Source organism: Helicoverpa zea, chromosome 14 (assembly GCF_022581195.2).
Source record: "Helicoverpa zea isolate HzStark_Cry1AcR chromosome 14, ilHelZeax1.1, whole genome shotgun sequence".
Classification (NCBI taxonomy): Eukaryota; Metazoa; Arthropoda; class Insecta; order Lepidoptera; family Noctuidae; genus Helicoverpa; species Helicoverpa zea.
Genome location: NC_061465.1, coordinates 10,593,268 through 10,617,884, shown reverse-complemented (window position 1 = coordinate 10,617,884; position 24,617 = coordinate 10,593,268). Strand labels below are relative to the sequence as shown.

The window sequence follows — 24,617 nt, the reverse complement described above, 5'->3', positions numbered from 1 at the left end:
ATAGAATAAGGCCGAATTTCACCGACAATATAAGCGTCAGTTTTCTTTAAACCATCGCTTATTACGATTTTTTACGTTCTATTTTAGAACATACAAAATCGTAATTTATGTAAGTAAACAGTAATTTATTTAAAAATCGGGCGTTTATATTGCCTTATTTAGTTTGGATAGGTAATCAATAGCAGAAAAATATCGTACCGAAACGTACATACATACATTCGAATGACGACCCCAAGTTTTTTGAAGTCGGCTGTAGATCTTTGTATCCAATTGCTTGGAGTAATAGGGAGATAGGTTACATTAAAGTTGACTTACCTAAATGTCCTATAAAAACGATATAAAACAATACGACGAGCAACACAAAAAATACATTCTCTTCGTTAATAATTGGTATGTAAGTGAGACAATTTGCTATCGTAAGGAGAAAGAACAATATCATCAGAATAAGGAATATGATGTTGTAGATATAGTAAGCTCTTAATAACCTCAGGTTTTTCTGAAAAATAGAAATTACAACATTAAATTGCATAGACAGAGAGATTGGATACTGCAAACTTTTGTTCCGTCGATAGTTTATTTGAGTTCGCAAATCATTATGAAGATTAATGGTAGTACACACATTACAAAGATCAGGTATTTAGCTAAAGGTGACAGCCATTCTGATATCAGGAAACTTAATACTTTTGCACCGTTTCTCCACACTGGGAAAAGTGACAGCTATCTTGATATCAGAATGGCTGTCACTTTTAGATGCTGAATAATATATCTTCAAAACCGCGAGGGTTGCAATTAGTAGCAACTAATGGTAGCTGGAAGCAATTAGGTAACAACTCTCTATATGTATTTCGAGAGGATCGGTGAGTTCTGACAGCGATCCTGACGAAGACTAATATTGTATGCATAAATAAAAAACTTACCATATGTCCTCCGATGATAAACAAGGCATTCAGTACTACATCAGTAGAAGTCAATATTATGACTGTTCCTACGATTGCTAAATTTGTGTCTAAATCGTCATGAGGTTTTCTTTCGGTATTCAGTAGTTCTATGAAACCTGTCGTAAGAGTGGTCAGAAAGGCAAGGTCTAAGCACTGAAAAGTGGGTAAAATATTGAATAAATCATTTATTAGGCTATGTTGAAACTAGACTAATTTTCAGCCGCTGAATGTAAGCGAACGTTACCTATGCAGTTTATTGTATTTCCAAACATTTTCAACATTCACTTTTTCGTTCACATGTAACCAACGTTAGTTATCCGTAACATGCATAGACGCTGACATTCGGCGGCTGACAGTCAGTTTGGTTTGAATGCAGTCTTCAATTCATTTGGACATAATTTTACAATAATTTGCTTAATCCTGGAATAAGTGCACATTATAATTTGCCTGTATTAGGTAGAACTTGTGTTTCAGCCGTAAAATTGCCTATTATAATGTTTATAGTATTTACATTTAATCTTTGATTAATACTCGAACTAATTAAAAATTCTCACATTCATTAGGTACAGCAAATCTATTCTTTCAACTACAGCGAGATGAGATGTTTTATTTTTAAATGCCTAGAAATAATACAATAAGAAACTTTGCTTAGTAACATAGATAAAGTGGAAGTTATCTTTCAGTTAAAATTCAAAGTTTTACCTGAAACTTGACATTAAAATATAGCATACTTACCAATCTGATATAACCCCATACAAGTAACCCATATCTTAATGGAAAGCACATACAACATCTTGTTAACACTGGCAGATCTACACACATTTTGTTATTTCTACTTGTCTGTCACTAACAAAATATAAGTATAAGGTCCCATTAAAATGGATGTACAAACTTTTAGGAGTCAATCTGGCCATCAAAATAAAGACAATGGTGAAAATAAAAAATGGCTTTACATTAACAAAGAAAAGAAAGAGCTAATGAAAATGTGCCTACTAGAGACATTGGTAACGATAAAAAAAATCTATGATTTCTTTCGTTAGACGTACTGTAAAGCTTTGCCCATTTATTGTAATGAGACCTTATATAGACAGTCCAATTAAAAAATGAAAAGTTATTATAATGGCACAAAGTATAGAAATAAACTAGAAACGTGATAATCAAGCTCGATAGTTAGTTATAATCTTAATCAGGGAAGCGGTGCACAATGTTTTATAAACGCTGCATAAACAAATGGTACTAGTAGATTAACAGATGTAAATAATATTATTGCAGCATTGGCGTTGTCAACAAACATATAGTTATTATTAGGTTTTATCTATTGCAGGAAAGAGGCATTCGTGATGGCGTATTAACAGCCGCTTGGATCGATGGATCGATTTTAAGCCGACCTCAACATAGTTGGCAAAAGGCTCAGGAGATGATGATGATGATGGATCGAACGATCATATCTAGTAGTGCTTTGTGTTCAATCCGTGGATGTGTGACCATCTAGTTATGACGAGTTCCTCCGTGATTCAGGAAGCACTTTAAATTGCTGGGTCCCTGCTGTCATTTGAACATTTAGGAATTTTTAGAAGTGGGTATTCAGAAGCCAGAAAGTCTGACAACCAGTCTTACCAAAGAAGTATCAGATTTAAAGTAAAACTGGATTTAGTAGGACAGTCTGTTATGCAGTCGTTCTATGTGAAACACTAATAAATACTCAGCTGCTTACGGTAAGAATCTTGCACGAGACGTGAAATAGTTGACTTCAGAGTTATAAGAGTGTTTAATTTTTTCTCCTTAGATTTCGCCTAAAGTGAAACCACAGAAGCCTTCACAGCGGAAAAGTTATTTAAACTGGCTATACCTCTAATAATCTGATTCTAATTTGAACAGCTTTTTGTTGTGATTAGTGTGTCTCCTTCGGAAGACATCCTTTAGCTCTTTCCATTGAGCTCTGTCACGTGCCATTTTTCTCCACTGTCTCCAGTTCAGATAACTATATTTCTACTATACAGGCTATACAAAACAATCAATGAGTCGTAGAAAAGTACATGGGTGACATTTTTCCCACACCAAGAATATTCAAGTTATGTGTCTATGCTTATTTTATCACTTGCATTTTTTTCTTCTTGATGCAAGGGGCAACAAATTAAAGCTCACAAAACTGCCTATTTGTTTTGTTTAGTCCCATTCATAAACACCAACTAAGGATACCAGTAACAACAATAGTGTATTGTGCCTATAGTGCGTCCATAGGGTCAATGAAATAAGAAATTCATTATTTACGCTTAGATTTATTTACAAAATATCCTAATATCACATTTGTCACTATCAAATAACTTAATTATTTTATTGTTCCGTATCGTTATCTTGTCTCATTTTGCAGGTGTCTTCAACATTTGTATTTCCACCATCACAAATGACTTTAACTCCATCTATTTCATACTGCATCTCAAGTTGTGCAGCATTGTTCACGAACCTGAACTCGCAGTTGTTCGTTAGTTTAACTATCTCACTTCTTATTAGCAGGATAGAGTAAAGTTGTATCACTGAAAAAGAAGAAAGCTATTAGGCATAGTTGGATATAAGCTTCTATTTTTACCTGCTTTGTATATTCTAAGTTATACGTGTTTAGGTTTGATAAGACCTTATTTAAGGATCTTTTTTCCAACAAACAAAATGTACTATCGAAATGGGAGTCTCATCTTATTTGACTTGCACGTACATCTGTGTTTTGTTGCTTAAGATATTAAATAGGTATTCCACAATAAAGTTCCCTTACCGATATGCCCAAAATAAATAATGACGTCCATTACGGCGATCCATAAGTAAAGCATTTTGTCTTCTTCATATTTACGGTAGAAATTGAAAGTCTGTCCAGTGAAAAAGGTGTACAATACTATCATAAGAACCCACAGTGTAATGCTGTAGATGTAATAGGCTCTTAATAATCTCACGTTTTTCTGAAAAAAAGGTAAAATAAAATTACATAACGTTTTAGAGATCAGGGAAGAAACCATAATATCTCATTATAACAATGACTCATTATTTAATTTTAAAATATTTATGCGTTATGTTATTTATGACTTAAAAACCTTAAGTACTTAAAAATGTAACCATGTAAAATGTAAACCGATGTGAATTTTTCAATCACTTTTGATTAAAGAAATATTCATAAGAAAGGTTGGGATCAATCTAAGTAATCCCATATTTTCATGCGGTAGGTAATCTAAACTTAGCTATTTTAGTTGTTCAATTTTATTTGCTCACCGTATGTCCTCCGACGATAAACAAGGCATTTAGTACTACATCATTGAATGTCAACACTACGATAGTTCCTATGACTGATAGAAACACGGCTCTATTTTCATCAGGCTTCGGTTCGGAGTTCAGCACTTCTATGAAACCTGACGTGACGCTGGTCAGAAGTAACAGACCTATGCACTGAAAAATAAAAAGACGAAATATTTAAGTTTTGGGAAATAAATAGAACGATTTAGAAGCTACAAAAGGAAAGTGTTATACTAAAGTATATTGTTCATCGCAGCAATTATAGAACAGGATAGATGTATGCATTTTAGAGAATACAGACTTTCTGTTATGCATCTTACGTTATGCACCTTTGTGAATCTATGTGCTCGTCTAATCGACGCATTGGTCCAAAAATCGCAGTAAGGATAGAAAGAAAGTTAAGTCAACTTCTAGTTGACTAAATATTCTTAAATATAAGTGTGCAAAATGTTGGACTTGAATTTCAAATATTATCACATGCACTAAATTATTATAGCATACTTACCAATCTGACATAACCCCATACCAGCAAGCCATATCGTAATGGAAAACACATACAGCATCTTGTCAACACTGGTAGCTCTACACGCATTTTTTATTATTATTTCTCTTTACACTACCTAAAAATACCGCGACACTTTTTTGTCTTTATAAATATAGAAATACACTAGAAACACGACAGTTTAGGTCAATAGTTAATTGGATTTATAATCAGGAAAGCGAGTTACAACGTTTTATATATATCTACGCTTGATGTGTTTAATAACAAAAACAAATGATAGCAGATTAGCAGAACCCGATGTAAATTATATTATTCCGGCCTTGGCGTTGTCAACAAAAATATATTTTTTTAAATAGCTTTTATCTATTTGCTGGAATACCCTGTTTATTTGGGACTTGCATTAGGTAGTTATGTTAAAAAACAAGCTACATTATTTTTGATTTCTTAACCCGTTGTATGCCGCGGATATACGCGAGACACAATTGATTTTCAATTGTTTTATGATCAGCGGCGTACCAACAGCAAAGTAATTTACGTAACAGTAGTCATTTTGCCATGTTCACGGACACAATTCATCTTTAAGACTAGTCAGACAAAAAGTTGAGTCACTTTTATAAGTCCTCTGTAATTCAAGAGCATTTTAGATTTGTTAAGTAACGTACAATGTTCCTCTATTCTTTCCTCAAGACCATAGAATCATATTGAATCTGAATCGTTTCGGGAAACCGTTTATGCTCAAACGGCTCGGCTCGTTGTATCTTGGAATTCCATTCAAGGAATTTTTCATATTCAAGGGATATCCTTTTTTCCTGGTTCAAGTTTGATTCTAAGGATTTATTGAGTGTGATTTATCTCATCATATCATGAGGTACTATCGACTATTTAATTGTATTTTTAAGCACCTGATTGTCTGAATCTGGTTAAATACCTACATTCATATATTATGTCCTTCATATATAATCTGGTAAAATGACTACATTGTTAAGCTATGACCATCAATCGAATATAAAGAAAAGTATACCACCATGAAGGTTGTCCATGCTTCATCACGTAAAACGAAACATGGCACCAAACAGGAGGAAAGCGATGCACAATGTTTTATAAACGCTGCATAAACAAATGGTACTAGTAGATTAACAGATGTAAATAATATTATTGCAGCATTGGCGTTGTCAACAAACATATAGTTATTATTAGGTTTTATCTTTTGCAGGAAAGAGGCATTCGTGATGGCGTATTAACAGCCGCTTGGATCGATGGATCGATTTTAAGCCGACCTCAACATAGTTGGCAAAAGGCTCAGGAGATGATGATGATGATGGATCGATCGATCATATCTAGTAGTGCTTTGTGTTCAATCCGTGGATGTGTGACCATCTAGTTATGACGAGTTCCTCCGTGATTCAGGAAGTACTTTAAATTGCTGGGTCCCTGCTGTCATTTGAACATTTAGGAATTTTTAGAAGCGGGTATTCAGAAGCCAGAAAGTCTGACAACCAGTCTTACCAAAGAAGTATCAGATTTAAAGTAAAACTGGATTTAGTAGGACAGTCTGTTATGCAGTCGTTCTATGTGAAACACTAATAAATACTCAGCTGTTACGGTAAGAATCTTGCACGCACGAGACATGAAATAGTTGACTTCAGAGTTATAAGAGTCTTTTATGTTTTCTCCTTAGATTTCGCCTAAAGTGAAACCACAGAAGCCTTCACAGCGGAAAGTTATTTAAGCTGGCTATACCTCTAATAATCTGATTCTAATTTGAACAGTTTTTTGTTGTGATTAGTGTGTCTCCTTCGGAAGACATCCTTTAGCTCTTTCCATTGAGCTCTGTCACGTGCCATTTTTCTCCACTGTCTCCATTTCAGATAACTATATTTCTACTATACAGGCTATACTATACAAAACAATCAATGAGTCGTAGAAAAGTACATGGGTGACATTTTCCCCACACCAAGAAATATTCAAGTTATGTGTCTATGCTTATTTTATCACTTGCATTTTTTTCTTCTTGATGCAAGGGGCAACAAATTAAAGCTCACAAAACTGCCTATTTGTTTTGTTTAGTCCCATTCATAAACACTAACTAAGGATACCAGTAACAACAATAGTGTATTGTGCCTATAGTGCGTCCATAGGGTCAATGAAATAAGAAATTCATTATTTACGCTTAGATTTATTTACAAAATATCCTAATATCACATTTGTCACTATCAAATAACTTAATTATTTTATTGTTCCGTATCGTTTTCTTGTCTCATTTTGCAGGTGTCTTCAACATTTGTATTTCCACCATCACAAATGACTTTAACTCCATCTATTTCATACTGCATCTCAAGTTGTGCAGCATTGTTCACGAACCTGAACTCGCAGTTGTTCGTTAGTTTAACTATCTCACTTCTTATTAGCAGGATAGAGTAAAGTTGTATTACTGAAAAAGAAGAAAGCTATTAGGCATAGTTGGATATAAGCTTCTATTTTTACCTGCTTTGTATATTCTAAGTTATACGTGTTTAGGTTTGATAAGACCTTATTTAAGGATCTTTTTTCCAACAAACAAAATGTACTATCGAAATGGGAGTCTCATCTTATTTGACTTGCACGTACATCTGTGTTTTGTTGCTTAAGATATTAAATAGGTATTCCACAATAAAGTTCCCTTACCGATATGCCCAAAATAAATAATGACGTCCATTACGGCGATCCATAAGTAAATCATTTTGTCTTCTTCAAATTTACGGTAGAAATTGAAAGACTGTCCAGTGAAAAAGGTGTACAATACTATCATAAGAACCCACAGTGTAATGCTGTAGATGTAATAGGCTCTTAATAATCTCACGTTTTTCTGAAAAAAAGGTAAAATAAAATTACATAACGTTTTAGAGATCAGGGAAGAAACCATAATATCTCATTATAACAATGACTCATTATTTAATTTTAAAATATTTATGCGTTATGTTATTTATGACTTAAAAACCTTAAGTACTTAAAAATGTAACCATGTAAAATGTAAACCGATGTGAATTTTTCAATCACTTTTGATTAAAGAAATATTCATAAGAAAGGTTGGGATCAATCTAAGTAATCCCATATTTTCATGCGGTAGGTAATCTAAACTTAGCTATTTTAGTTGTTCAATTTTATTTGCTCACCGTATGTCCTCCGACGATAAACAAGGCATTTAGTACTACATCATTGAATGTCAACACTACGATAGTTCCTATGACTGATAGAAACACGGCTCTATTTTCATCAGGCTTCGGTTCGGAGTTCAGCACTTCTATGAAACCTGACGTGACGCTGGTCAGAAGTAACAGACCTATACACTGAAAAATAAAAAGACGAAATATTTAAGTTTTGGGAAATAAATAGAACGATTTAGAAGCTACAAAAGGAAAGTGTTATACTAAAGTATATTGTTCATCGCAGCAATTATAGAACAGGATAGATGTATGCATTTTAGAGAATACAGACTTTCTGTTATGCATCTTACGTTATGCACCTTTGTGAATCTATGTGCTCGTCTAAACGACGCATTGGTCCAAAAATCGCAGTAAGGATAGAAAGAAAGTTAAGTCAACTTCTAGTTGACTAAATATTCTTAAATATAAGTGTGCAAAATGTTGGACTTGAATTTCAAATATTATCACATGCACTAAATTATTATAGCATACTTACCAATCTGACATAACCCCATACCAGCAAGCCATATCGTAATGGAAAACACATACAGCATCTTGTCAACACTGGTAGCTCTACACGCATTTTTTATTATTATTTCTCTTTACACTACCTAAAAATACCGCGACACTTTTTTGTCTTTATAAATATAGAAATACACTAAACACGACAGTTTAGGTCAATAGTTAATTGGATTTATAATCAGGAAAGCGAGTTACAACGTTTTATATATATCTACGCTTGATGTGTTTAATAACAAAAACAAATGATAGCAGATTAGCGGAACCCGATGTAAATTATATTATTCCGGCCTTGGCGTTGTCAACAAAAATATTTTTTTTTAAATAGCTTTTATCTATTTGCTGGAATACCCTGTTTATTTGGGACTTGCATTAGGTAGTTTTGTTGAAAAACATGATGCATTATTTTTGATTTCTTAACCCGTTGTATGCCGCGGATATACGCGAGACACAATTGATTTTCAACTGTTTTATGATCAGCGGCGTACCAACAGCAAAGTAATTTACGTAACAGTAGTCATTTTGCCATGTTCACGGACACAATTCATCTTTAAGACTAGTCAGACAAAAAGTTGAGTCACTTTTATAAGTCCTCTGTAATTCAAGAGCATTTTAGATTTGTTAAGTAACGTACAATGTTCCTCTATTCTTTCCTCAAGACCATAGAATCATCTTGAATCCGAATCGTTTCGGGAAACCGTTTATGCTCAAATTGCTCGGCTCGTTGTATCCTGGAATTCCATTCAAGGAATTCTTCATATTCAAGGGATATCCTTTTTTCCTGATTCAAGTTTGATTCTAAGGATTTATTGAGTGTGATTTATCTCATCATATCATGAGGTACTATCGACTATTTAATTGTATTTTTAAGCACCTGATTGTCTGAATCTGGTTAAATACCTACATTCATATATTTATGTCCTTCATATATAATCTGGTAAAATGACTACATTGTTAAGCTATGACCATCAATCGAATATAAAGAAAAGTATACCACACCATGAAGGTTGTCCATGCTTCATCACGTAGAACGAAACATGGCACCAAACAGGAGTATCTATGTTTTAAATATGATACATGTTTTGAAATAAATAAAGACCAAAGAAAAACCATCATCAATATAAATTATTTAATTTATCATAAACTTATTACAACAACCCAGTGCATACAAAACCATACATCTAATCATTAGTGTTCTTATCACAGCAGATACATTCAGCCGTGTCCTTAACCTCGCTGAACTTATTAGATTTGCCACCATTAATCTCATCAGCATCTTCGTCAGACTCCATGGCACATTCGCAGTCCATAGCGTTCTTGATAAACCTGAACGCAAAGATTCTCTTCAGCTTAATGATCTGGCTTCTTATGAGAAGTATCATGTAGGCTTGTATTACTGAAAATAAGTAAATTCTACTTAGAAATATTAAAAAAAAAAATACTGATTTTACGTAGAGAAAGAGTCAGCTAGTTGAAGACAAAATAACATATTATGTGAGACATGAGAATTAAATAGGATAAAAGAGCGTAAATTGCTGATTCAACATAATTCTAAAAAGGATGATTCACAAATTTCACAGGAAAGAGTTACTACACTCAATTTAGACTCTGAGAAAACATTGTCAACAATAAAACACTTGACTGAGAAGAATTAAAATATACTAAAAAAGAGTGACTGACATAAGGGTGAACTTACACATTTGTCCCAAAAAAGTGCTCACGTCAACCACTAGGACCCAAACGCGAAATTCATCGATCTCTTCCAAGAAGAACCAGTAAATGGTGTAACCAATCAGAGCGAGGCCTGCCAATGTCGTTTTGATCCATAAGACGATGCTGTAAATGTAGTAGGCCCTGAGAAGCTTTAGAACTTTCTGGAAAATAAAACATTGATGTAATCGCTTCTTGATTTTGGAAACAAAGCAGTTGACTAACTTAAAGCTGCTAAATGGTCTCATAAATTCAATTTTTTATTTAGTGACCTTCACAAAAGCCCATCTCAACCAGAGAAAATTATCCATCATTCCTAAACCAATATAATAACAACAAACAGAGAGGGATTTTCATATAAAACTCTTGAATAACCCTGTATCTATTATTGTTTATAAAACATGTTCAGGGTCAACTGATACTGGGGGCGATCAGCAGGCGACAGGCGCGGGGGCGCCACCGCCTGCATCACAAGGATCAACCCCTGCGCTCCGGCCATTATAAGGACCCTTCTCCACTAGGGGGAGGTATGAGGGGCCTGCCGTAAGGCGGGCAATCGCCGGTGGGGGACTGGACGCCATAGATTCCCAGACCCCCTCCACTCAGGCGAGGTCGGAGTGCCGCTGGGCCTTTTTAGTGGGTATACCGGAAACGATTTTACCGGGGAGTCCCACATACCCCTCTCCCGTCCCCCGACGGGAAGGGGATGCGTAATAGCATTTTTAGCCCAGCGACAACAAAAAAAAAAAAAAAAAAAAAAAGGGTCAACTGATACTGATGATACCAGAAGCTAAACTAGTCATAATTACTAATCCCTTTGTTGTAATAGTCAGTGAAACGTATTAATATGATCGTATTCTTAATCAATGGCGAAAAATTTTGAAGTTATATATATCTCAAGGAATCTGGAAGAAGGGTCTGGAATCATTAACCCTCATTGAGCAAGCGTGGTGATTAACGTTCAATGCTTTACTGTGTGAGGGGAGGCCTATAGCTACCAGTGAGATGTTAAAAAAGGCTGATGACTATAAGATTCATACTCACCCTATGTCCCCCAATAACAAATAGAATATTAACTAAAATGTCTGCTAGTGTAAATACTATGAGTATCCCGAGCAAAACCACATAAACTGTGTAGATTACTTCTGATTCAGTTTTAGTTAAGGTTAAAGTCTTCGAAAACGCTCTTTCTGCAACTACCAGTACTAGAGCTGAAATTACCTGAAAGTTAAAATATACACGGTGTTATAACAACTAAGGTAATATTGAGTGCCTTCACACTAGTGGATTTTATCGAGCTTATACGCTCAGTTTATCATCGCGCGACATATTATGCAGTTCTAGCTGTTGTTATCATTTAAAACGGTAGTGGTCAATTATTTGACGCGTAAAATTTTTTTGACGCGAGCGGTGTTCTATTAGAGAACAGTAAAGTATAGAAAACAGTAAATTGATCATTCTTTTCCTCATCAAAGGAATGCACGACAGTGAGCCAAAAAGAATTGCTACTTAGATACTACTGACAGAGTTGTAGTTATTGTAATGAATGACTCACCAGCCGCAGATATCCCCACACAATCAAACCGAATCGCAGCGGGAAGCACAAACAGCATCTTGTACACAATGGCAGTTCTACACTCATTTTGTTTACAACAGCACCTTTCCGAATAACAAACAATCAACACCACTTGATTTTTTTTTCTAATAATAAATTTACTAACGATAAGGCCGTTTTGCTTATTAGAACAGAATTTTCATATTAGATTTCACTCTCACAAAACAAATTGTAGGTACTTTTCCCTTCTTTTCCGATGACGTTACGGCGAAATATGGCTGGAGAACTCGAACAACTTCTTCTAAACAAAAACAGATAATTCCAAAAAAAAAACTCTTAACTGAACTTTACTTTTTTGGGGACAGCTGTAGACTTTAAGTGACGTAATTTACAAAAACAAAACAGACTCGAGTGTTCTCTAGCGTGGTCTAAATTGTACGCCTCTGTCCAGACGGTAGCTATTAACCGTGGGCCTGCGGATTGCCGCGCCCGCGCATTTAAGACGTTTATGGCCGTCCGCCATAATCATAATCATCTTTATTGTATTTCAAGTGACAGCGTAAGATATGAATAAAGGGCTAATGACAGCTACTCTGCTTGCTTGCAAGGGACTAGGTACTGACGATGAACGGCAAGTCCGAATTGCTCCATACCTACCAGATAAACAATTAGCATGCTAATAATTAATATCTGTTTTTAAAATAAATATGTGTAGTTAAACTGGAGCCTGTGAGATTGCTTGCAAGAGTTACCACGGCGAGCAAAGGGCTTCATAAGAATCAAAGATGGCTTTTATCCAGTAAAAGTCTGACTCTTCAACCCACTGCAGCTATATGGTCCTCCTGAACATTATCATCTCAAAAAAGATCTACATGTATGACTAATGCATAGAATATGTCTACCACATCCAGTGTGACAGGGTTTCACATTCCAGTTGTAACACAGAAACAAATGATGTCAAGCAGTCATCGTTCTAAGGACACTACATAGCTAAGAATAGCCTGGTCTGCAAGATTGTGAGAGGAAGCACCTATTTAAAGGTTCGGTACAATCGCACACGTTTACTGCGTGGGCTAGGTTCATAAAACTACTACCTATGTATCCTTGGAGGTACATAAACGTAGTAATGGGTAGGATCTTATAACGTAATCAAACTGCTTGTAAGACCTGGTTGCAGAATGAGTGCGTATTTGCAATACCTACCCAGAAAAGGATAGAAACTTCTGAGGGAAAAGTTCCAGAAGACATATATAACTTTTTGATGATCTACTTGCCGAAATAACTGAACGACCAATTTCAGTTGTTTTTAACAAATACCACACTGTATAACTGTTTTCTTGAGGAATACTTCTCATACGAATGGAAGGTGTTTGAATCGCACCAAATTAGAGATGGCAATTAATCTGTTGAGTGAAAAGCATCCTCACTCGGCTATATCAAAGATAGATATGATATTTAACTTTAATAAGCCGTTAATAGTAGGAAGAAGGACATAAAATGTGGGCCGCGAGATTGTTCGAAAGAGTAACTGCGGCCCTGGTACATAAACAGCCTACGACGGAACATGATGGACTTTTAGGCAGTAAAAGTCTGACACTCCCTCACCGTTGCTAACCCACAGCGGTTTGAGTCATTTTATGATTTTTGCCATAATTAAAAAAGGACATACAATTTTCTTCTATAAGTATTTATTGTTCTATATATGTAGGTACGTTTCAAGTTTTTCTTCCAATTTTCAAAAGTTGCAATCCATTACCATATATTTGTCTGGATTGTCCCATAAAAAGCCCACCGCAACGGGAATTTCAAGTAGCTTACTTATCTCCATTTTTAAAAAATGGTAGTTACTGGATAGTAAACATGTATAATGTACATAAATTGTATGTAATTGTCGAGATAATTATACAGTGCTGATTAGTTCAGAGTGGCAGTTAGACGTATACCACATTATACCTACTTTATAGTGATAAAGCGGTTTTGTGATAAGGTAAGATTTTTTCAATTTAATGTGAAGAATGATTGTTTTGCTTAATGGATATTTTAAATTATTAACTGTTGCATATTTCTTCACAAGTGATCTTATTTTTTTTTTTACAATGGTAGTTACATACTGAGATAAATAGTCCAATTGAAAAAATGCTCCAATCCAGCACTAGGTAATATCAACCACGCTAAATCGGATGAAGAAATAAAACAAAACCCAGTCTTTTTAGTAGCTTTATTTGTTACCGTATTTTTTCTTTTTCAGCGACTACCACCGTCATTTGGTTACTGTTTCAAGCTCATCGGATTTAGACAGAAGTTTTGAAAATGTATTCCCCAAAGATCAGACCCGCAGGTTCCTACATTGAAAGCAAATCAGCTGACGAGGGCAACCCATGTTTGAATATTAGATACTTCTTACTGGCATGGGGTTTCCTTCGCCTGGTAAGTGACAATTAATAATACAATACATTATTGGAACACAGTTACTCCTGTATCTCTATTTGTGATATAGAACCTACTAAATGGATTTTATGTGGTAGGTAACAATAACAAATAGAGAGATTCTTGACAGTCTTCTTGAAAAAAAAAACAATATGATTGCCCCTAAAAGCTTAATTCCTATGTATATGGAGGAGAAATGATAAAACAAACTAGCTTCCCTACAGTCTTGAACTACTAATAATATTTTTATCAAATTAGGATACATTTTTATGAAATTCCTCTGTGTTGTAATTTTGTGTGATTTTTACTAACTTTTTCTTGTTTAAACAATATTTTTTTACATTACAGGTATGCTCATTACTATGGACTGGTTTAATAATCATGTCGACTATTTGGACGATTGGCAACGAAGACAAGAAGGAAAGATATTACATAGATACCAAGTATTTAATACCTCAGGAATTCATTTCTATTGCTATACAAGTTGTGGAAGTAATGATGATCGTCACATTCATAGTCGCTGGATTTAAGGTAAACTACACTCTGTTAGTTAGACTACACAATTATAAGGCTGAGGTATATCTGTAGTAATATTATAGAGCCAAAGAGTTTGTTTGTACGTGTTAATCTCAGGGACTCCTGGACTGATTTGAAAAATTCTTCCAGCGTCAGATAGCCCATTTATCGAGGAAAGCTGTAAAGTATTTGCACCTGTATATTATACAAAATCAGTTAATAGGAGACATGAGCGAAACCGCGGTAATCTGCTAGTATGATTATAAAGAATAAAATACAAAAATACGGGATAGATAGTTACTAAAATAAATATGGCATGATAGTGTGTATGACTCGTGTAATCGACAGGATACAGGAAGTGTGGTATAATAAGATTTATTAATATTAATGCCCTCTCTAATCGTTGTTAATGCTGTTGAGTGATATAAATGAAACGGGTAATGTCAAGGTTTTAAATTATCACTGAAAATTAGTTCATGGTAGCTTTACAGTGGGCTAGAGGCCTTTTAGGTCAGCTATGTTTAGCCGTACTGAGCAAATTTGATGGTTGTTCTCTTTATAAAATAAAAGTATATGTATATTTATAGAAGTATATTTATATGTATAGGTGGATGTGTATGAGAGGATGATAGACGTAGATCACCAAAAATATGTGAATCGATTTTTAGTAAGATCATATGACTGGAAATAATTAAACTTGTGAGATAATGTAAGGCAAAGAAGTATAGAAGAAGATATGCTGCGCCAACCACAATTATAAACTAGGATAAGGGACAGGAGGACGATGATATTTAAACATAATTTACACTGTGTAACTCCTAAAAAGGAGGATACTCCTTTCTCAAGACCATTTTTATATTAATTTTTTATTTTCTTTTCAGAAAAGTGTGGAGCTCTACCGCGCCTACTACCGGTACTGTTTAGTGACATTTGGAATATATATTGCAGTAGTGGTACTTATAATGGTACTGGGCTATGATTCGGGCCACTATTTCGCCGAGGTGTACCTAACATACCACATTGCGGACTTTTGCCAGATCTTCGGGTACATAATCAGAGATCTAGCAAAACCTTTCTTCGTTGTTTCGGCTATCGATATTTGTGAGTATTTTTGATTTGCCTTTGTATTAAGTAGGTAGTTAACTGTGCAGCCTAAAACACATATTTTTTTTTAAACAGATTCATTGAATTGTCCTTGTCTTTACCCTATTTACATATTGTAGGTACAACATTTTTGTAATATTGATCCTACTCTTTACGGCTTTCAGTTTCTAAATCAATCGTTTGAGTTTTAATCATTTTAGATACTTTTCTTTAAAATAAATACTTCTTGCAAGAAAAGAGTGCTGGACTTTAACACGATGATATTTACCAAGTGTTCATATTGTTTACCTAATATGTTTTTTCTTTCTTTCAGTGCTGGAAGTTCTGCTTATTCGTCTCGTGAAGAAAATGGTCATAAGATACGAAGAGGAGAACGACGCGGAAACTGTTTAATTCTTCTGAAAATAATATTGAGACCAGAGTACTGAATATAATTAGGCTTCAAGTAAAAGTCATTAGTACTTATTTAATTAATATTGATGTTAAGCTTAGGTATTGTACCAATATTAAAAAAAAATTAAGATGTACTTAGATGATAATGTACGTATACGTACCTAGATTAAGTATTTTTATTTGCACTCAAAAATAATTAGGTATTAGTAGTTACGATGTATGTATGTTATCATTTCAACTTAAAACTACTTTAGGAATATGATAATCAAATAAATAAGATTATTGCAAGCAAAATTTTTTTGTTGGTTCCAACGCTTTCGTTGTTCCTAAATGTATGAAACAAAGAGATATTTATGAGTATTAACCATCAACAAAAGCCATGTAACTTTACTCACTCTAACGAAAAAAAATTGAAACTTTCTAAACAACAAACAAGGTACCTTCTATACACAGCAAGCCGAATTTCGAGATTATGTCTACGAAATCAAATAATATATAGAAACATCCGATTGAAATTGGTTGATAGTACATAAACTTTTCTATAATACAGGATTAACCTACCACAGACACCAATCTCTATGTTTAATGAAATGTGTACTACCATATTCTTGTACTTGATGATGAGAAATAAATAAAATGATTGATTGATTGAAAATAAAAAAAACACGGAGAAGTGAAAAAAACTACTTAATATTTCAAGTTCATAAATCTGGCTATACGAAACCTACTATTAATAAAAAAGGTGTCAGAAAATCTTTAAGCATCTAATGTAACTTAGCACGAGTTATAAAGTTGGGTGTATGTAGTGAGACACACGTAAACCACACAATAATTTGTTACATTCGTCTGTGGTAGGTTTGACCACCTTCTCGAATATATGTCGGTTTTAATAGGTATCCCGTTCCGCAGCCCGCGGAAAAAAAGATACCTATGTCCCCCTAGCGTTTTTATTTAAATTTTATATAAGTATTTTGTATGTATTATTTTACTATATAATGTGTATGTATTATATAGTTGATGCGTTTGTTTGCGTTGTTCTTATCCTTCTTCTTCCTCTTCTAGGTTGTGATGATGACGAATGTTCGGTGTTAGATGGTTGCTGTGTGTTCTGTTTCTGGACGGCTGGTCCCGCTTGCGCGCGTGGTTTTGAGTGTCTGGTGTTTGTGTGTCAGTGTGTGAGTGTTGTTCTTCTATTGTTCGTACGAATACTGTGTCTCCTAATACTTTGCTGAGTATGATTGTCAATCGTCTATTCTAATTTATACTATGTAAAACTATATTATATTTTAACAAATATAATAAAGAGGAAACATTTTTTTGTTCATTTATTTGTACCCGAAACTACTACAACGATTTGAAAAGTTCTTTCGATGTTAGAAAAATACACTATTCCCAAGAAACACGAGTTTTATTTCATCCGGGTATGGGCAGAAGTTCCCTCGGTGCGTAGGTGAAACCGCTTGAAAACAGTTAGTTCTATACGTAAGTATAATATAAGTGGGTGATTAGGTGATTACATCACTTTCGGAGTTACTCAACTGAAACAAAATGCTGAATCCAATGCTGGCTCGGGAGCTTCTTTAAATTCCAGACAATGTATAGATCAGGATAGGAATGTGAGTACACTATGTATGGAGTCCAAATAAAGGTAGTGGTGCCTCAAGCTTGCAGAGAGCAACAGCAAGCCCGAACTTAAAGCTTAAATAATGAAAAACCACAAATAAAAAACAAAAATGTAACTTCAGTAATATAACACACACTAATATAACTTCACACAAAATATAACACATATTTGATTAAATATATTTTTTTTATTCCAATTTATACCTACTGAATTTGTTGCATATTTTTTTTATTATTTGAATTCAATAAAGAATTACTTTTATCGTCTAGGAATAAATACATGTTTGCAAATAACAAATAGCTTAACTTGGGACTAATTGTTTTGTATGCATTCGATGTGTGAGTAAACACGTGTAGACGCATGTGTAGGTACGTTCACGAGCAAGTAAAAGCCGAACGGAATATTCGCAATCTCTCTCTTAAATTTCATTTTCATTAAAAACTACTCTGTATTTTTGATTGAACGGCTGAACCTATTGAGATGATAGATGGTATCGAATAATCTCTGAAGACGCAAATAGGCTGGTGACAAATAGCGCAAATAGGACGTCATCTCTAAGAATTTGTTTAAATCTTGTACCTACATGTGTAGGTATGTAAATCACTTAGTAATTCCTCTACTTTTCTTACTTAACAAACGAAAGAGCTCTCGTACTTCATGCTAATAAACTTTCGTCTTTGACACAGTCATGTGCCACGAAGTGATGAAAAGCGATTAAGTACTTCAAGGAAAATGTAGCCTTATGCGGCTCAATTACCTACCTCCTTTATTTCAGACAACTGGGACCCGTAGAAAATACACATTCACATGTATCATATAAAACAATACATATAAGTTACAAAGTCATCATCATCATCCTCCGAGCCTTTTTCCCAATCATGTTGGGGTCGGCTTCCAGTCTAACCGGATTCAGCTGAGTACCAGTGCTTTACAAGAAGCGACTGCCTATCTGACCTCCTCAACCCAGTTACCCGGGCAACCCGATACCCCTTGGTTAGACTGGTGTCAGACTTACTGGCTTCTGACTACCCGTAACGACTGCCAAGGATGTTCAATGACAGCCGGGACCTACAGTTTAACGTGCCATCCGAAACACAGCCAATGGTGTCACAAATGGTGTTACAAAGTAATAAATAAATAAATAATTATAAACTATTACTACTGCCCAGCAGTAGGACGATAAAAAGGCTGTAACAGGAACAGGAACTACTGCCCACGAAGGGTCGGCGTCGCGTAGCTCTCGACGACGCCCTTCGGTTCATCTTCCTTGTGGACGGTAGCAAAGTTACTGAAATTATACTCTACAGTGCCAATTGTAAAAGCCATCGAAACATTCATAAATCGTTCAAAAGTACCTATGCATTTTTTATATAGAAAATATGTAACCAAGTTGTAACCTCTTTCCTTTTCCCAACTCCCAGGAATTATTATAAAAAGTGGCCTCATCATCTGCCGAGCATTTTCCCAACTATGTTGGGGTTGGCTTCCCGTCTTATCGGATGAAGTTGAGCACCAGTGTTTTACAAGGAGCGACTGTCCATCTGATCTCCTCAACCCACTTAAACGCAACCCAAAACCCCTCGGTAGGTAAGACTTTTTTTCAGACTTTTGGCTTCCGACTGCCGAAGATGTTCAAAAACCAACCGGGACCTACAGCATAGTCTCTTCTGAAACACGGAAGAATTCGTCATGACAAGATCGTCAGTCGAGGTCACCCATCCATGGTCCGACCTTTTCAAGCGTCGCTCAGCTTTTATGATTAATCATCCTTTGACTTTGACTAGCTCTTAATTTTAATAATAAGTGGACTATCCCATGAAAATCCCTAGGTCATGTTCCCGTTTGTAAAAATATGTTTTTGTTTTGTAGTTACTAAATTGGGAATTTCAAGAAGAGCACTTTATCTCCGCTAACAAAATTGTTGTGACTGAATAGTAAACAAGTGTTATGTATATAAATGCGATGTAATTAGCGAACTTATTAAGCAGTGTTGATTACTCCCGTGTCACAGTTAGACGTGTTAACTATCTGGAGTTTTTAATTTTGTTTGACTAAACAAGTGATAAAGTTGCGCTTTAGTGTTAAGGTAAATATTTTTGTATTTTTTATTTCATTTATCATTAAAACTTGTTTGTTTTTGTTTTTGTGCGTTAAACATTTTTTTCTTAGTGCTTGTCTTTTAATATGATATCTTGATAAAATAAAATGGTATTGTTAAAATTAAATTTTCATAACATTGGTGTTAACCTCGTCATTATTTGCTATTTGCAAACACACTAACACTTAAACATCTATGACGACTGTTTAGATAAGACTAATAACCTACCTGAATCAAAAGCTTTCTCTAAGAAAGAGTCTAAAAGATGACAAAAAATAGTAAAATTTTCAGCAGATATTTCTAGAGTTTCTATGTATGGATATGGATTTTGGAGCACTAACTAAAACATTTTCCAGGAACGAAGTACACATCATTTAGAAATTTAAACAGATTTTGAAAGCAAAGTTTCGAAGATGTATTCCCCAAAGCTAAGGCCTCCAGTCATGTATGAGGTCACTAAATCAAGACAGTCAGTCGACGAGGGCTCGCCTTTCTGCAATATCAGATGCTGGTTAATAGTTTGGGCTATGTTGCGATTGGTAAGTACCTATAGTACAATATACAAACATAGTAGGTACATCATCATCCTCCGAGCCTTTTTCCCAACTATGTTGGGGTCGGCTTCCAGTCTAACCGGATTCAGCTGAGTACCAGTGCTTTACAAGAAGCGACTGCCTATCTGACCTCCTCAACCCAGTTACCCGGGCAACCCAATACCCCTTGGTTAGACTGGTGTCAGACTTAGTACTGGCTTCTGACTAGCCGTAACGACTGCCAAGGATGTTCAGTGACAGCCTTGACCTACAATTTAACGTGCCACCCGAAACACAGTCATTGGTGTCTAAGATACACTTAGAAAGAAATACAAACTTAGGAAAGTTGCATTGGTACTTGCCTGACCTGGAATCGAACCCGCGCCTTCATACTTGAGAGGTTGGTTCTTTGCACACTAGGCCACCACAACTACAAACATACAAACATCAACTACTAAAATCAGTGAAATTAACCTTAAACTTTAGTAATATATTGATATGCACGTTCAGATTATGTCTGCGATTGATAAACTTCGACATCTTCAAATACAACATAATTAATTATATAAGGCAGACATGTTATTTGAATAAACAAATAGGTATATAATGATATGTAATATAGATATATAGGATATACTTTCCTTTTGTTCAGTAACAGTTGTTCGACAGCTTAAATAAAAGTGCTGATAAAACTGAACCTGATACTCACCTACAGTGTGTGTAGAAACTTCCTTAAGACGGTGACAAAACACGATAAAATACTAGTCTTTTCTTCGATACCTATAATAAGAAAGGGATATTTTTTTGTTTGTACCCGAAACTACTGAAAATTGGATTCACTATTCTGAAGTGATACTATCCCCGAGTAAAATAAGCACGAGGACTCATACTGATATACTTATATTAATTTAACTATTAACAAATACCTACCTTTTATTAATTTACAGTTGGTATCAATATTCTGGACGTCCATAATATCCATAGCGACCCTAGCCACGATGGCTTCATACTTCACAGATGAGAAATCCCCACATTATGGCGAATCTCCTTACATGTTGGTGTTTGAAATACCAGCTATTATTTCACAACTTGTGGAATTTGGTATGCTGATCACATTCATAGTGGCTGGATTTAAGGTAATACTTCTATTATTAATTTCCTTCAGTAGGCTTAAAGTCGGTTCATACTATGTAAGAATACGGTTAAGAATATGCGCACACTACAAACTTTTAGTCGGCCGATGGTTTGTTTTGGGCTCATAAATCAGTATGAAGATCAACATTGTAACCTTGAGGAGCTTCCTAGGACGATTGATGCCATCAATAATGATCTTGACAACATAAGTCAGTGGGCTAAGAGCTTTGGACTTTTAGTCAACCCTTCTAAATCTCAAGCTATCATTGTTGGTGGCAGATATTTTCTAAATAGGTTACAATCTCCTCCGCCGCTCTTGTACGATAATGTTACTATAACTTACTCTTCGCACGTCAAAAACCTGGGTGTGCTAATGGACAGTCACTTGTCTTGGGGTAAACACATTGCGGAAGTAAGCAGGAAAGTATTTTGCACGTTTCAGTCTCTCAAACGGCTCCAAAAGTTCCTGCCTTTTTCAACAAAAATTACTCTCGCTCAGTCGCTTCTTCTCCCACTTTTAGATTATGCTGATGTCTGTTTCCTTGATGCGACTGAGGAACTTCTAGATAAGCTCGAACGTCTGCAGAATCTGTGCATCTGCTTCATTTTCGGGCTCAGGAAGTACGACCACGTGTCGGAATTTCGAAGTCGGTTGAAGTGGTTGCCTATTCGGCGGCGTCGAGATGCTCACATTCTTTCTTTTCTTTTCTCTCTTCTCTACAATCCTCGCTCACCAAGATATCTTCGGGAACGTTTTGAGTTTCTTGTTCCGAGAGGCAAACCTTGTCGCACTTCCTCATCTCTCCTTCTTCGTGTCCCTTCCCACACTACGAGCCGCTATGATGGATCGTTCACTGTTCGTGCTGTGAGACTGTGGAATTCCCTTCCACATTCGATACGCGAAAGCCCATCGTTGGGTGCATTCAAGCGACGAGTAAAGGAATACTATTTATCGACATGAATGATATTTATATTCGTATGTATATATATATATATTATATGTATTATGTTTATGTATTGTGTAGTTTTACTACATATATATGTTTAGTATATTGTTATTTGATATTTTTGTTTAGTTTTCAATGTTTGTTGTGCACTTTTTAATCTACCCTACCACTATCAATATCTCTCCATGGCTTTAAGGTTGGCTGTAAGAGAACCCAATTCTGGGTTAAGCTCGCCATTGTACATAAACTGTCTTTTTTTTTTTTTTTTTTTTTTATTATGTATTGTTAAGTGTGCAATAAAGAATAGTATAAGGAAGATAAATGGTAGTATGCACATTACAAAGGCAACTTCAGACCGACCAGAAAGATTGGGATAAAGATATTCTCTAAAAACAATTGCCAAACATTGGGTCAACTGTCGGCCGACTGTTTAGTGTGCTATAAAAAAGTAAGAATATAATACCACGTATTTTCTAACGATAATACAAAATTGGAGGAGACAAAAGACGAGCGAAGGCGACGAGATTTACAAATGGTTGACGCTGCCAAACCTAAAATAGTGCATTGCTAAAAACTCACATTGTGCTGAAAATATTACTCTTAATTACATAATTTTCAGAACCTTGATATAACGCGTTTAAATAGCACTAACAATGATTAGACAGCACATTAATTAACTCTCATTATTGTATGTATCCTGTGCTGTATCTGGCATAATATGCCATATTTATTTATGAACCCTGTCCTTAGTAATTTTAATATTTTTTCGTCTAATTGTGAGAATTTGCCGAAAATAGTAGCTTTTTGAATTCGATGCGGTAGTAATATGAGACGGTCTTAATTCCGATTCTGAGATCTATCCATTTTCATGATAGGACCTCTGGGTAGTTTTTTTTCTCTTCTTTTACTAACTAATTTTAATCCACAAAAATTTCAATGAACGGATCTTCCTCACATATACATTCATAAACTACTTCATCCCATTCAAAAATTCAACTTGTTTCACCACTCATAAAGTTTATTTTGTTTTGCAGAAAAGTGCAGAACTATACACGCACTATTACCGGTACTGTATTATCACAGTTGCTATATACATAGTGTGTGTATCCTCATATTTGGTTTTGGGCTATAATTACGGACATTTCGCCGTCGAGATCTACTTGACTTATCATTTTGATGACCTATTCGATATGTTTGCAATCGCAATTGATGATGATACGAAGATTTTCCTTTTTACGGCCATTATTGATGTTTGTAAGTACAGCAAATATACGTACAATTTATTCAATTCAAGAATCTCGTAAAAGGCTCACCCTTTCTTTGTAGGCACAACTCTCCCCATTTATCTATACCTAGTTTGCAGCCACAATGCCGTACATAAGTCAGTAAAGTTGAAGTCAAAAGGTTCAGGCCAAACACAAAAGTTATAAGTTCAAGTGTTGACCTACGCAGTATGAATGAGCTAGCTAGCAACAGAATATCTATGGAGCGATTGAATACTTGTATTTTCAGCATTTCATATAAATTTTATTTTCTTTCAAGGTCTGGAAATGCTGCTGATTCGTTTCGTGAAGAAACTAATCAAGAGATACGAGGATAATGACGACTGTGCAACGGTGTAGTGCTCCACCAACATCGTCATCTTGCTAACTTATGAAACAAAGTTCTGCGCACTTCGCAACTTGATATATGGAAGTCATTAGCAGTTAATTAATTGATATTATTAGTAAACACATAATGTAATTAAAGTTAAGTTTATTTATTATTTTCTCTAAAATAATAACTAAGTAGTGATTATTCTTATGAAATAAACGATATTATTGTAAGTTAATATTTGTTTAATTAATATGACTATTATTATTCTTTATTGCACACATAAATACATTTGACACACTGAAAACCGAGAGATTATGTTAACCCATTATAGTATAGTGGAGAATACACCACACCTAAAGAACAAAAACTTTTGACTGTAATTAATTTACAAACTTGCCGAAAGAATATTTCTAGGGTTCTTTATTGAAAGTCGAAGCTTAGCTTGAACAATCATATCAGTTGGAAACATAGTTAGGTTTTTTACGTATTTTTTACAAAGAATACAAAAATCTTTGAATTATATAAGGGTTTCTTAAACTTTTTGTAGCTTTGCCACCCAACAA

General features: G+C 35.0%; 5 protein-coding genes across 5 annotated transcripts; 2 read left to right on the top strand and 3 right to left on the bottom strand.

Moving 5' to 3' along the window:
- Nucleotides 1–3,197: 3,197 nt before the first annotated feature.
- LOC124636434 lies at nucleotides 3,198–4,937 on the bottom strand. The gene is made up of 4 exons (XM_047172524.1): nucleotides 4,720–4,937; nucleotides 4,194–4,367; nucleotides 3,706–3,886; nucleotides 3,198–3,472 (listed from the first exon to the last, which is right to left on the bottom strand). Exons 1-4 carry the CDS (start codon nucleotides 4,804–4,806, stop codon nucleotides 3,273–3,275), a joined length of 642 nt encoding a protein of 213 aa, XP_047028480.1. The 5' UTR covers nucleotides 4,807–4,937; the 3' UTR covers nucleotides 3,198–3,272.
- A 1,939-nt stretch (nucleotides 4,938–6,876) lies between these two features.
- Nucleotides 6,877–8,596, bottom strand: LOC124636413. The gene is made up of 4 exons (XM_047172497.1): nucleotides 8,395–8,596; nucleotides 7,869–8,042; nucleotides 7,381–7,561; nucleotides 6,877–7,147 (listed from the first exon to the last, which is right to left on the bottom strand). Exons 1-4 carry the CDS (start codon nucleotides 8,479–8,481, stop codon nucleotides 6,948–6,950), a joined length of 642 nt encoding a protein of 213 aa, XP_047028453.1. The 5' UTR covers nucleotides 8,482–8,596; the 3' UTR covers nucleotides 6,877–6,947.
- Nucleotides 8,597–9,524: 928 nt separating this feature from the next.
- On the bottom strand, nucleotides 9,525–12,066 carry LOC124636411. The gene is made up of 4 exons (XM_047172495.1): nucleotides 11,683–12,066; nucleotides 11,172–11,348; nucleotides 10,114–10,291; nucleotides 9,525–9,813 (listed from the first exon to the last, which is right to left on the bottom strand). Exons 1-4 carry the CDS (start codon nucleotides 11,767–11,769, stop codon nucleotides 9,599–9,601), a joined length of 657 nt encoding a protein of 218 aa, XP_047028451.1. The 5' UTR covers nucleotides 11,770–12,066; the 3' UTR covers nucleotides 9,525–9,598.
- Nucleotides 12,067–13,560: 1,494 nt separating this feature from the next.
- Nucleotides 13,561–16,416, top strand: LOC124636326. The gene is made up of 5 exons (XM_047172378.1): nucleotides 13,561–13,669; nucleotides 13,931–14,109; nucleotides 14,458–14,640; nucleotides 15,507–15,726; nucleotides 16,043–16,416. Exons 2-5 carry the CDS (start codon nucleotides 13,993–13,995, stop codon nucleotides 16,120–16,122), a joined length of 600 nt encoding a protein of 199 aa, XP_047028334.1. The 5' UTR covers nucleotides 13,561–13,669; nucleotides 13,931–13,992; the 3' UTR covers nucleotides 16,123–16,416.
- A 3,294-nt stretch (nucleotides 16,417–19,710) lies between these two features.
- Nucleotides 19,711–24,289, top strand: LOC124636515. Its single transcript, XM_047172632.1, has 5 exons — nucleotides 19,711–19,832; nucleotides 20,201–20,383; nucleotides 21,325–21,513; nucleotides 23,493–23,712; nucleotides 24,001–24,289. The coding sequence occupies exons 2-5, from the start codon at nucleotides 20,258–20,260 to the stop codon at nucleotides 24,078–24,080; spliced, it is 615 nt and encodes a 204-aa protein (XP_047028588.1). The 5' UTR covers nucleotides 19,711–19,832; nucleotides 20,201–20,257; the 3' UTR covers nucleotides 24,081–24,289.
- Nucleotides 24,290–24,617: the final 328 nt, after the last annotated feature.

Coding starts and splice junctions, on each gene's coding strand:
- LOC124636434 (XM_047172524.1), bottom strand. CDS start 4,806: ATGCGTGTAGAGCTACCAGTGTTGACAAGATGCTGTATGTGTTTTCCA. Junction 4,368..4,719: donor TATGGGGTTATGTCAGATTG/GTAAGTATGCTA, acceptor TTTATTTTTCAG/TGCATAGGTCTGTTACTTCT. Junction 3,473..3,705: donor TATTTATTTTGGGCATATCG/GTAAGGGAACTT, acceptor CTTCTTTTTCAG/TGATACAACTTTACTCTATC.
- LOC124636411 (XM_047172495.1), bottom strand. CDS start 11,769: ATGAGTGTAGAACTGCCATTGTGTACAAGATGCTGTTTGTGCTTCCCG. Junction 11,349..11,682: donor TGTGGGGATATCTGCGGCTG/GTGAGTCATTCA, acceptor TTTAACTTTCAG/GTAATTTCAGCTCTAGTACT. Junction 9,814..10,113: donor CACTTTTTTGGGACAAATGT/GTAAGTTCACCC, acceptor ACTTATTTTCAG/TAATACAAGCCTACATGATA.
- LOC124636413 (XM_047172497.1), bottom strand. CDS start 8,481: ATGCGTGTAGAGCTACCAGTGTTGACAAGATGCTGTATGTGTTTTCCA. Junction 7,562..7,868: donor TTATCGTCGGAGGACATACG/GTGAGCAAATAA, acceptor CCTTTTTTTCAG/AAAAACGTGAGATTATTAAG. Junction 7,148..7,380: donor TATTTATTTTGGGCATATCG/GTAAGGGAACTT, acceptor CTTCTTTTTCAG/TAATACAACTTTACTCTATC.
- LOC124636515 (XM_047172632.1), top strand. CDS start 20,258: ATGTATTCCCCAAAGCTAAGGCCTCCAGTCATGTATGAGGTCACTAAA. Junction 20,384..21,324: donor TTTGGGCTATGTTGCGATTG/GTAAGTACCTAT, acceptor ATTAATTTACAG/TTGGTATCAATATTCTGGAC. Junction 21,514..23,492: donor TCATAGTGGCTGGATTTAAG/GTAATACTTCTA, acceptor TTTGTTTTGCAG/AAAAGTGCAGAACTATACAC.
- LOC124636326 (XM_047172378.1), top strand. CDS start 13,993: ATGTATTCCCCAAAGATCAGACCCGCAGGTTCCTACATTGAAAGCAAA. Junction 14,110..14,457: donor CATGGGGTTTCCTTCGCCTG/GTAAGTGACAAT, acceptor TTTACATTACAG/GTATGCTCATTACTATGGAC. Junction 14,641..15,506: donor TCATAGTCGCTGGATTTAAG/GTAAACTACACT, acceptor TTTTCTTTTCAG/AAAAGTGTGGAGCTCTACCG.